This window comes from Phyllobates terribilis, unplaced genomic scaffold, assembly GCF_046119375.1.
Source record: "Phyllobates terribilis strain yellow unplaced genomic scaffold, ASM4611937v1 Scaffold_10__3_contigs__length_209671492, whole genome shotgun sequence".
Taxonomy (NCBI): domain Eukaryota; kingdom Metazoa; phylum Chordata; class Amphibia; order Anura; family Dendrobatidae; genus Phyllobates; species Phyllobates terribilis.
In genome coordinates this window covers 183,626,705-183,639,411 of record NW_027362770.1, presented here as the reverse complement: position 1 = coordinate 183,639,411, position 12,707 = coordinate 183,626,705, and the positions used below count along the sequence as shown (strand labels likewise).

The 12,707-nt window shown below is 48.7% G+C and overlaps 1 protein-coding gene across 1 annotated transcript in view; it reads left to right on the top strand.

Annotated features, from left to right (window-relative positions):
- LOC141164768 (sodium- and chloride-dependent GABA transporter 1-like) overlaps positions 1-12,707 on the top strand; it is an 88,044-nt gene that overhangs the window by 2,674 nt on the left and 72,663 nt on the right. The window contains exons 6-8 of the mRNA XM_073650307.1: positions 1,710-1,844; positions 4,343-4,446; positions 4,566-4,690. Of these exons, the coding sequence (XP_073506408.1) occupies positions 1,710-1,844; positions 4,343-4,446; positions 4,566-4,690 (364 nt within the window). The remainder of the gene's footprint in view (positions 1-1,709; positions 1,845-4,342; positions 4,447-4,565; positions 4,691-12,707) is intronic.

Sequence of the window (12,707 nt, the reverse complement as noted above, 5' to 3'; positions counted from 1 at the left end):
ATGAAGAGAAATGTAGATAATTTTTAACTACTTTACACGAAATAACAAAAAATGACCATTGTTCTGTTCTAATAAACAGCAGTGTCTGCATTTGTCTTTAGAAACTCACAATATGTCTCTTTCTTTGAGGATTTAGCATTGTTGTGAATCACTCACCTAATGTTTAGTTGTTACCCACAGTTTTTTAGAGCTGCTTCACATTTATGTTGCATAGAGTCAACCAACTTCTGGCCCCTGTCAGCCATTATTCCAGCCCAGGAGGCTTTCACTACATCCCACAATTTTTTTGGCATTTGTTGTCTTTGCCTCTGAAACGGCATTTTTTATGTCACCCCACAAGTGTTCTATTGGATTAAGGTTCGGGGATTGGGCTGGCCGCTCCAGAACCTCAATTTTGTTGGACTGGAACCAAGATTTTGCTCGTTTACTGGTGTGTTTAGGGTTGTTCTCTTGTTGAAACACCCATTTCAGGGGCATATCCTCTTCAGCCTAAGGCAACATGACCTCAAGTATTTTAATATCTGCAAACTCGTCCATCCATGATCCCTGGCATGCGGTAAATAGGTCCGGCACCATAGTAAGAGAAACATGTCCATATCATGATGCTTCCACCATGCTTCACTGTCTGCAGGGTGTACTGTGGCTTGAATGCAGAGTTTGGGGTCGTCTGATGAACTGTCTGCGGCCCTTGGACCCAAAAAGAACAATTTTACTTTCCTCAGTCCACAAAATGTTTCTCCATTTCTCTTTAGGCCAGTTGATGTGATCTTTGGCAAATTGTATCCGCTTCAGTACATGTCTTTTTTTTAAGTGGGACTTTGCGGGGACTTCTTGCTCAGAGATTAGTTTCACACAGGCGTCTTCTAACTGCCACAGTCCTCACAGGTAACTTGAGGCTGTCTTTGATCATCCTGGAGCTGATTATTGGCTGAGCCTTTGCCATTCTGGCTATTCTTCCATCCATTCGAATGGTAGTCTTCTGTTTTCTTCCACGTCTCTCTGGTTTTGCTTTCCATTGTAAAGCATTGGAGATCATTTTAGCTGAACAGCCGATCATTGTCAGCACTTCTTAATAAGTTTTACTCTCTCCAATCAACTTTTTAATCAAAGTACGCTGTTCTTCTGAACAATGTCTTTAACGACCCATATTTCTGAGGCTTTCAAGGAGAAATGCATTTACAACATGTGCTGACTTCACCCTTATATAAGGGCCACCTGATTCACACCTGTTTCTTCACAGAATGATTGACCTCACTGATTGACCTCCACACTGCTATTATATTGAACGCACCCCCGTACAATTAATTATTCACATACACAGACTCAGAAACCTGCAGATCATGAATGCGGAGTCTGGTGGTTTTCTCAGAATCTACTGCAGCAACTGGGAAATTGTGTGACATGTGGTGATAGAATTTATACCAAAACACTGATTACTCTGGTCAGTCATATTGGACTGCTGGTATTTTGAACACTACTCTATACCAGGATGGGGGACATATATACCAGGATAGGGGTCATATACACCAGGATGGGGACATTAGTACATAACTACTAATGGGGGAGTTGGGGCAACACGTACAGTACTGTATGTGTGCGGTATAGCAGCACTATGTCTGTGTGCGGTATAGCGGCACCATGTCTGTACGTGAATCATCAGTAACTAACACGAGAGCTTCATCAGTTCACTTATACCCTTCACCTCTTAGGTGGTTTACTTCTCAGCAACCTACCCGTACTTCATGCTAGTGATCTTGTTCTTCCGAGGGATCACTCTCCCTGGAGCGATAGACGGGATCCGATTCTACATCACCCCAGACTTCAGCAAACTCTCAGAATCTGAGGTGAGTTCATTCTGACTGTAAGAACTCCCTGCATACAGAGATTCTGCCTGCAGTTACCACTAGGGGGAGCTCCCCTAGTGGTGGCTGCAGACCGAATCTTATTATGTATCTATATATACAGGGAGCTCCCCCTAGTGGTAGCTGCAGACAGGATCTTATCATGTATCTATATATACAGGGAGCTCCCCCTAGTGGTGGCTGCAAACAGGATCTTATCAAGTATCTCTGTATACAGGGAGCCCCCCCTAGTGGTGGCTGCAGACAGGACCTTATCATGTATCTATGTATACAGGGAGCTCCCCCTAGTTCTTATCATGTATCTCTGTATACAGGGAGCTCCCCCTAATGGTGGCTGCAGACAGAATCTTATGTATCTCTGTATACAGGGAGCTCCCCCTAGTGGTGGCTGCAGACAGGATCTTATCATGTATCTCTGTATATTGGGAGCTCCCCCTAGTGGTAGCTGCAGACAGGATCTTATCATGTATCTCTGTATACAGGGAGCTCCCCCTAGTGGTGGCTGCAGACCGGATCTTATCATGTATCTATATATACAGGGAGCTCCCCCTAGTGGTGGCTGCAGACAGGATCTTATCATGTATCTATATATACAGGGAGCTCCCCCTAGTGGTGGCTGCAGACAGGATCTTATCATGTATCTCTGTATACAGGGAGCTCCCCCTAGTGGTGGCTGCAGACAGGACCTTATCATGTATCTATGTATACAGGGAGCTCCCCCTAGTTCTTATCATGTATCTCTGTATACAGGGAGCTCCCCTAGTGGTGGCTGCAGACAGAATCTTATGTATCTCTGTATAAAGGGAGCTCCCCCTAGTGGTGGCTGCAGACAGGATCTTATCATGTATCTCTGTATATTGGGAGCTCCCCCTAGTGGTAGCTGCAGACAGGATCTTATCATGTATATCTTTATACAGGGAGCTCCCCCTAGTGGTGACTGCAGACAGGATCTTATCATGTATCTCTGTACACAGGGAGTTCCCCCTAGTGGTGGCTGCAGACAGGATATTATCATGTATCTCTGTATACAGGGAGCTCCCCCTAGTGGTGGCTGCAAACAGCATCTTATCATGTATCTTTGTATACAGGGAGCTCCCCCTAGTGGTGGCTGCAGACAGGATCTTATCATGTATCTTTGTATACAGGGAGCTCCCCCTAGTGGTAGCTGCAGACAGGATCTTATCATGTATCTCTGTATACAGGGAGCTCCCCATAGTGGTGGCTGCAGACAGGATCTTATCATGTATTTCTGTATACAGGGAGCTCCCCCTAGTGGTGGCTGCAGACAGGATCTTATCATGTATCTCTGTATGCAAGGAGCTCCCAATAGTGGTGGCTGCAGACAGGATCTTATCATGTATCTCTGTATACAGGGAGCTCCCCCTAGTGGTGGCTGCAGACAGGATCTTATCATGTATCTCTGTATACAGGGAGCTCCCCCCAGTGATGGCTGCAGACAGGATCTTATCATGTATCTCTGTATACAGGGAGCTCCCCCTAGTGGTAACAGCAGACAGGATCTTATCATGTATCTCTGTATACAGGGAGCTCCCCCTAGTGGTGGCTACAGACAGGAACTTATAATGTATCTCTGTATACAGGGAGCTCCCCCTAGTGGTGGCTACAGACAGGATCTTATCATGTATCTCTGTATACAGGGAGCTCCCCCTGGTGGTAACTGCAGAGAGGATCTTATCATGTATCTCTGTATACAGGGAGCTCCCCCTGGTGGTAACTGCAGACAGGATCTTATCATGTATCTTTGGTGTATACAGGGAGCTACCCCTAGTGGTGGCTGCAGACAGGATCTTATCATGTATCTCTGTATACAGGGAGCTCCCCCTAGTGGTGACTGCAGACAGAATGTTATAATGTATCTCTGTATACAGGGAGCTCCCCCTAGTGGTGGCTGCAGACAGGATCTTATCATGTATCTCTGTATACAGGGAGCTCCCCCTAGTGGTGAATGCAGACAGGATCTTATTATGTATCTCTGTATACAGGGAGCTCCCCCTACTGGTGGCTGCAGATATGATCTTGTCATGTATCTCTGTATACAGGGAGTTCCCCCTAGTGGTGACAGCAGACAGGATCTTATCATGTATCTCTGTATACCGGGAGCTCCCCCTGGTGGTAACTGCAGACAGGATCTTATCATGTATCTCTGTATACAGGAAGCTTCCCCTAGTGGTGACAGCAGACAGGATCTTATCATGTATCTCTGTATACAGGGAGCTCCCCCTGGTGGTAACTGCAGACAGGATCTTATCATGTATCTCTGTATACAGGGAGCTCCCCCTAGTGGTGGCTGCAGACATGATCTTATCATGTATCTCTGTATACAGGGAGCTCCCCCTAGTGGTGACTGCAGAAAGGATCTTATCATGTATCTCTGTATACACAGAGCTCCCCCTAGTGGTGGCTGCAGGCAGAATTTTTAACAATTGTAAGGTGTTAAAATGTTGTGTTGTCTCTTTCAGGTTTGGATGGACGCAGCCACACAGATCTTCTTCTCCTATGGACTTGGTCTTGGTTCTCTTATTGCTCTGGGCAGCTACAATTCTTTCCACAATAATGTATATAGGTGAGGAGTTTACAATATAGCGGAGATCTCCAGCCTGTATGCGCAGCACTACAACTCCCATCATGCCAATTTCATTCAGTGTCAGCGCTCACTCTGCTCCTAATGTTTTCTGCTTATAGAGACTCCATCATTGTGTGCGGGATTAACTCCTTCACCAGCATGTTTGCCGGATTTGTCATCTTCTCCATTGTTGGGTTCATGTCACAGATCACCAAGAAACCGATCCAGGAGTTAGCGGCGTCAGGTAGAGATGGAAGAGATCCTTCAAAGAACACTACAGACAACACTGATACATTGTGCAAGGCAGGGTCGGATACATTGTATCGCTCTTGTGCAGAGCGGGGTCGGATACATTGTATCGCTCTTGTGCAGTGCAGGGTCGGATACATTGTATCGCTCTCGTGCAGTGCAGGGTCGGATACATTGCCTCGCTCTTGTGCAGTGCAGGGTCGGATACATTGTACCTCTCTTGTGCAGTGCAGGGTCGGATACGTTGTCTCGCACTTATGCAGGCTCGGATACATTGTATCGCTCTTGTGCAGAGCAGGGTCGGATACATTGTATCGCTCTTGTGCAGTGCAGGGTTGGATACATTGTATCGCTCTTGTGCAGTGCAGGGTTGGATACATTGTATCGCTCTTGTGCAGTGCAGGGTCGGATACATTGTATCGCTCTTGTGCAGTGCAGGGTCAGATACATTGTATCGCTCTTGTGCAGTGCAGGGTCGGATACATTGTCTCACTCTTGTACAGTGCAGGGTCGGATACATTGTATCTCTATTGTGCAGTGCAGGGTCGGATACGTTGTCTCGCTCTTATGCAGGGTCGGATACATTGTCTCGTTCTTGTGCAGTGCAGGGTCGGATACATTGTATCGCTCTTGTGCAGTGCAGGGTCGGATAAATTGTATCGCTCTTGTGCAGAGCGGGGTCGGATACATTGTATCGCTCTTGTGCAGTGCAGGGTCGGATACATTGTCTCACTCTTGTACAGTGCAGGGTCGGATACATTGTATCTCTCTTGTGCAGTGCAGGGTCGGATACGTTGTCTCGCTCTAATGCAGGGTCGGATACATTGTCTCGCTCTTGTGCAGTGCAGGGTCGGATAAATTGTATCGCTCTTGTGCAGTGCAGGGTCGGATACATTGTATCGCTCTTGTGCAGAGCGGGGTCGGATACATTGTATCGCTCTTGTGCAGTGCAGGGTCGGATACATTGTATCGCTCTTGTGCAGTGCAGGGTCGGATACATTGTATCGCTCTAGTGCAGTGCAGGGTCGGATACATTGTATCGCTCTCATGCAGTGCAGGGTCGGATACATTGTCTCGCTCTTGTGCAGTGCAGGGTCGGATACATTGTATCTCTCTTGTGCAGTGCAGGGTCGGATACGTTGTCTCGCTCTTATGCAGGGTCGGATACATTGTATCGCTCTTGTGCAGAGCAGGGTCGGATACATTGTATCGCTCTTGTGCAGTGCAGGGTCGGATATATTGTATCGCTCTTGTGCAGTGCAGGGTCAGATACATTGTATCGCTCTTGTGCAGGGTCGGATACATTGTATTGCTCTTGTGCAGTGCAGGGTCGGATACATTGTCTCTCTCTTGTGCAGTGCATGGTCGGATACATTGTATCGCTCTTGTGCAGTGCAGGGTCGGATACATTGTATCGCTCTTGTGCAGTGCAGGGTCGGATACATTGTCTCGCTCTTGTGCAGTGTAAGGTCAGATACATTGTATCGCTCTTGTGCAGTGCAGGGTCGGATACATTGTATCGCTCTTGTGCAGGGTCGGATACATTGTATCGCTCTAGTGCAGTGCAGGGTCGGATACATTTTATCGCTCTTGTGCAGTGCAGGGTCGGATACATTGTCTCGCTCTAGTGCAGTGCAGGGTCAGATACATTGTCTCGCTCTAGTGCAGTGCAGGGTCGGATACATTGTATCGCTCTTGTGCAGTGCTGGGTCAGATACATTGTATCGCTCTTGTGCAGGGTCGGATACATTGCATTGCTCTTGTGCAGGGTCGGATACATTGTATAGCTCTTGTGCAGTGCAGGGTCAGATACATTGTATCGCTCTTGTGCAGGGTCGGATACATTGTATCGCTCTTGTGCAGTGCAGGGTCGGATACATTGTCTCGCTCTTGTGCAGTGCTGGGTCAGATACATTGTATCGCTCTTGTGCAGGGTCGGATACATTGTATCGCTCTAGTGCAGTGCAGGATCGGATACATTGTCTCGCTCTTGTGCAGTGCTGGGTCAGATACATTGTATCGCTCTTGTGCAGGGTCGGATACATTGTATAGCTCTTGTGCAGTGCAGGGTCAGATACATTGTATCGCTCTTGTGCAGGGTCGGATACATTGTATCGCTCTTGTGCAGTGCAGGGTCGGATACATTGTCTCGCTCTTGTGAAATGCAGGGTCGGATACATTGTTTTGCTCTTGTGCAGTGTGGGATATATTGTATCGCTCTTGTGCAGTGCAGGGTCAGATACATTGTATCGCTCTCGTGCAGTGCAGGGTCGGATACATTGTCTCGCTCTTGTGCAGAGAGGGGTCGGATACATTGTATCGCTCTCGTGCAGTGCAGGGTCGGATACATTGTATCGCTCTCGTGCAGTGCAGGGTCGGATACATTGTATCGCTCTTGTGCAGTGCAGGGTCGGATACATTGTATCGCTCTTGTGAAGTGCAGGGTCGGATACATTGTATCGCTCTTCTGCAGTGTCGGATACATTGTATCGCTCTAGTGCAATGTCGGATACATTGTATCGCTCTCGTGCAGTGCAGGGTCGGATACATTGTCTCGCTCTCGTGAAGTGCAGGGTCGGATACATTGTATCGCTCTTGTGCAGGGTCGGATACATTGTATCGCTCTTGTGCAGGGTCTTATACATTGTCTTGCTCTTGTGAAGTGCAGGGTCGCATACATTGTATCGCTCTTGTGCAGGGTCAAATACATTGTATCGCTCTTGTGCAGGGTTGGATACATTTTATCGCTCTTGTGCAGGGTCGGATACATTGTCTCGTTCTTGTGTAGTGCAGTGTCGGATACATTATCTCGCTCTTGTGCAGGGTCGGATACATTGTTTTGCGCTTGTTCAGTGCAGGGTCGGATACATTGTATCGCTCTTGTGCAGTGCAGTGTCGGATACATTATCTCGCTCTTGTGCAGTGTCGGATACATTGTATCGCTCTTGTGCAGGGTCGGATACATTGTCTCGCTCTTGTGAAGTGCAGGGTCGGATACATTGTACCGCTCTCGTGCAGTGCAGGGTCGGATACATTGTCTCGCTCTTGTGCAGAGCGGGGTCGGATACATTGTATCGCTCTTGTAAAGTGCAGGTTCGGATACATTGTATCGCTCTCGTGCAGTGCAGGGTTGGATACATTGTCTTGCTCTTGTGCAGGTTCGGATACATTGTATCGCTCTTGTGAAGTTCAGGGTCGGATACAATGTATCGCTCTTGTGCAGTGCAGGGTCGGATACATTGTTTCGCTCTTGTGCAGGGTCAGATACACTGTCTTGCTCTTGTGCAGTGCAGGGTCGGATACATTGTATCGCTCTTGTGTAGGGTCGGATACATTGTATCGCTCTTGTGCAGTGCAGGGTCGGATACATTGTATCGCTCTTGTGCAGTGCAGGGTCGGATACATTGTATCGCTCTTCTGCAGTGCAGGGTCGGATACATTGTATCTCTCTTGTGCAGTGCAGGGTCGGATACATTGTCTCGCTCTTATGCAGTGCAGGGTTGGATACATTGTATCGCTCTCGTACAGTGCAGGGTCGGATACATTGTCTCGCTCTTATGCAGTGCAGGGTCGGATACATTGTATCTCTCTTGTGCAGTGCAGGGTCGGATACATTGTATCGCTCTTGTGCAGTGCAGGGTCGGATACATTGTCTCGCTCTTGTGCAGAGAGGGGTCGGATACATTGTCTCGCTCTATTGCAGTGCAGGGTCGGATACATTGTATCGCTCTCGTGCAGTGCAGGGTCGGATACATTGTCTCGTTCTTGTGCAGTGCAGGGTCGGATACATTGTCTCGCTCTTGTGAAGTGAAGGGTCGGATACATTGTATCGCGCTTGTGCAGTGTCGGATACATTGTATCGCTCTTGTGCTGGGTCGGATACATTGTCTCGCTCTTGTGAAGTGCAGGGTCGGATACATTGCATCGCTCTTGTGCAGGGTCGGATACATTGTCTCGCTCTCGTGCCGTGCAGGGTCGGATAAATTGTTTCGCTCTCGTGCAGTGCAGGGTCGGATACATTGTATCGCTCTTGTGCAGTGCAGGGTCGGATACATTGTATCGCTCTTGTGCAGTGCAGTGTCGGATACATTGTCTCGCTCTTGTGAAGTGCAGGGTCGGATACATTGTATCGCGCTTGTGCAGTGTCGGATACATTGTATCGCTCTTGTGCAGGGTCGGATACATTGTCTCGCTCTTGTGAAGTGCAGGGTCGGATACATTGTATCGCTCTCGTGCAGTGCAGGGTCGGATACATTGTCTCGCTCTTGTGCAGAGCGGGGTCGGATACATTGTATCGCTCTTGTAAAGTGCAGGTTCGGATACATTGTATCGCTCTCGTGCAGTGCAGGGTTGGATACATTGTCTTGCTCTTGTGCAGGTTCGGATACATTGTATCACTCTTGTGAAGTTCAGGGTCGGATACAATGTATCGCTCTTGTGCAGTGCAGGGTCGGATACATTGTTTCGCTCTTGTGCAGGGTCAGATACACTGTCTTGCTCTTGTGCAGTGCAGGGTCGGATACATTGTATCGCTCTTGTGTAGGGTCGGATACATTGTATCGCTCTTGTGCAGGGTCAGATACATTGTATTTCTCTTGTGCAGTGCAGGGTCGGATACATTGTATCGCTCTTGTGCAGTGCAGGGTCGGATACATTGTATCGCTCTTGTGCAGTGCAGGGTCGGATACATTGTATCGCTCTTCTGCAGTGCAGGGTCGGATACATTGTATCTCTCTTGTGCAGTGCAGGGTCGGATACATTGTCTCGCTCTTATGCAGTGCAGGGTTGGATACATTGTATCGCTCTCGTACAGTGCAGGGTCGGATACATTGTCTCGCTCTTATGCAGTGCAGGGTCGGATACATTGTATCTCTCTTGTGCAGTGCAGGGTCGGATACATTGTCTCGCTCTTGTGCAGTGCAGGGTCGGATACATTGTCTCGCTCTTGTGCAGAGAGGGGTCGGATACATTGTCTCGCTCTAGTGCAGTGCAGGGTCGGATACATTGTATCTCTCTCGTGCAGTGCAGGGTCGGATACATTGTCTCGTTCTTGTGCAGTGCAGGGTCGGATACATTGTATCGCTCTTGTGCAGTGCAGGGTCGGATACATTGTATCGCTCTTGTGCAGTGCAGGGTCGGATACATTGTCTCGCTCTTGTGAAGTGAAGGGTCGGATACATTGTATCGCGCTTGTGCAGTGTCGGATACATTGTATCGCTCTTGTGCTGGGTCGGATACATTGTCTCGCTCTTGTGAAGTGCAGGGTCGGATACATTGCATCGCTCTTGTGCAGGGTCGGATACATTGTCTCACTCTCGTGCCGTGCAGGGTCGGATAAATTGTTTCGCTCTCGTGCAGTGCAGGGTCGGATACATTGTATCGCTCTTGTGCAGTGCAGGGTCGGATACATTGTATCGCTCTTGTGAAGTGCAGGGTCGGATACATTGTATCGCTCTTGTGCAGTGTCGGATACATTGTATCGCTCTCGTGCAGTGCAGGGTCGGATACATTGTCTCGTTCTTGTGCAGGGTCGGATACATTGTATCGCTCTTGTGCAGTGCAGGGTCGGATACATTGTATTGCTCTTGTGAAGTGCAGGGTCGGATACATTGTATCACTTTTGTGCAGTGTCGGATACATTGTATCGCTCTCGTGCAGTGCAGGGTCGGATACATTGTATCGCTCTTGTGCAGTGCAGGGTCGGATACATTGTATCGCTCTTGTGAAGTGCAGGGTCGGATACAATGTATCGCTCTTGTGCAGTGCAGGGTCGGATACATTGTCTCGCTCTTGTGCAGGGTCAGATACACTGTCTTGATCTTGTGCAGTGCAGGGTCGGATACATTGTATCGCTCTTATGTAGGGTCGGATACATTGTATCGCTCTTGTGTAGGGTCGGATACATTGTATTGCTCTTGTGCAGTGCAGGGTCGGATACATTGTATCGCTCTTGTGCAGTGCAGGGTCAGATATATTGTATCGCTCTTCTGCAGTGCAGGGTCGGATACATTGTATCTCTCTTGTGCAGTGCAGGGTCGGATACATTGTCTCGCTCTTGTGCAGTGCAGGGTCGGATACATTGTATCGCTCTCGTGCAGTCCAGGGTCGGATACATTGTCTCGCTCTTATGCAGTGCAGGGTCGGATACATTGTATCTCTCTTGTGCAGTGCAGGGTCGGATACATTGTATCTCTCTTGTGCAGTGCAGGGTCGGATACATTGTCTCGCTCTTGTGCAGAGAGGGGTCGGATACATTGTCTCGCTCTAGTGCAGTGCAGGGTCGGATACATTGTATCGCTCTCGTGCAGTGCAGGGTCGGATACATTGTCTCGCTCTCGTGAAGTTCAGGGTCGGATAAATTGTATCGCTCTTGTGCAGGGTCGGATACATTGTATCGCTCTTGTGCAGGGTCGGATACATTGTATCGCTCTTGTGCAGTGCAGGGTCAGATACATTGTATCGCTCTTCTGCAGTGCAGGATCGGATACATTGTATCTCTCTTGTGCAGTGCAGGGTCGGATACATTGTCTCGCTCTTATGCAGTGCAGGGTCGGATACATTGTATCGCTCTCGTGCATTGCAGGGTCGGAAACATTGTATCGCTCTTGTGCAGGGTCGGATACATTGTATCGCTCTTGTGCAGTGCAGGGTCGGATACATTGTATCGCTCTTCTGCAGTGCAGGGTCGGATACATTGTATCTCTCTTGTGCAGTGCAGGGTCGGATACATTGTCTCGCTCTTATGCAGTGCAGGGTCGGATACATTGTATCTCTCTTGTGCAGTGCAGGGTCGGATACACTGTATCGCTCTTATGCAGTGCAGGGTCGGATACATTGTATCTCTCTTGTGCAGTGCAGGGTCGGATACATTGTATCTCTCTTGTGCAGTGCAGGGTCGGATACATTGTATCGCTCTCGTGCAGTGCAGGGTCGGATACATTGTCTCGCTCTCGTGAAGTGCAGGGTCGGATACATTGTATCGCTCTTGTGCAGTGCAGGGTCGGATACATTGTATCACTCTTGTGCAGGGTCAGATACATTGTATCGCTCTTGTGAAGTGCAGGGTCGGATACATTGTATCGCTCTTGTGCAGGGTCAAATACATTGTATCGCTCTTGTGCAGTGTCGGATACATTGTTTTGCGCTTGTTCAATGCAGGGTCGGATACATTTTATCGCTCTTGTGCAGTGCAGTGTCGGATACATTGTATCGCTCTTGTGCAGGGTCGGATACATTGTCTCGGTCTTGTGCAGTGTCGGATACATTGTATCGCTCTTGTGCTGTGCAGGGTCCGATACATTGTATCGCTCTTGTGCAGAGCGGGGTCGGATACCTTGTATCGCTCTTGTGCAGAGCGGGTTCGGATACCTTGTATCGCTCTTGTGCATAGCGGGGTCGGATACATTGTATCGCTCTTGTGCAGAGCGGGGTCGGATACATTGTATCGCTCTTGTGCAGTGCAGAGTCGGATACGTTGTATCGCTCTTGTGCAGTGCAGGGTCGGATACATTGTATCGCTCTTGTGCAGTGCAGGGTTGGATACATTGTCTCGCTCTTGTGCAGTACAGGGTCGGATACATTGTATCTCTCTTGTGCAGTGCAGGGTCGGATACGTTGTCTCGCTCTTATGCCGGGTCGGATACAATGTATCGCTCTTGTGCAGAGCAGGGTCGGATACATTGTATCGCTCTTGTGCAGTGCAGAGTCGGATACGTTGTATCGCTCTTGTGCAGTGCAGGGTCGGATACATTGTATCGCTCTTGTGCAGTGCAGGGTTGGATACATTGTCTCGCTCTTGTGCAGTGCAGGGTCGGATACATTGTATCTCTCTTGTGCAGTGCAGGGTCGGATACGTTGTCTCGCTCTTATGCCGGGTCGGATACATTGTATCGCTCTTGTGCAGAGCAGGGTCGGATACATTTTACCGCTCTTGTGCAGTGCAGGGTCGGATACATTGTATCGCTCTTGTGCAGTGCAGGGTCGGATACATTGTCTCGCTCTTGTGCAGTGCT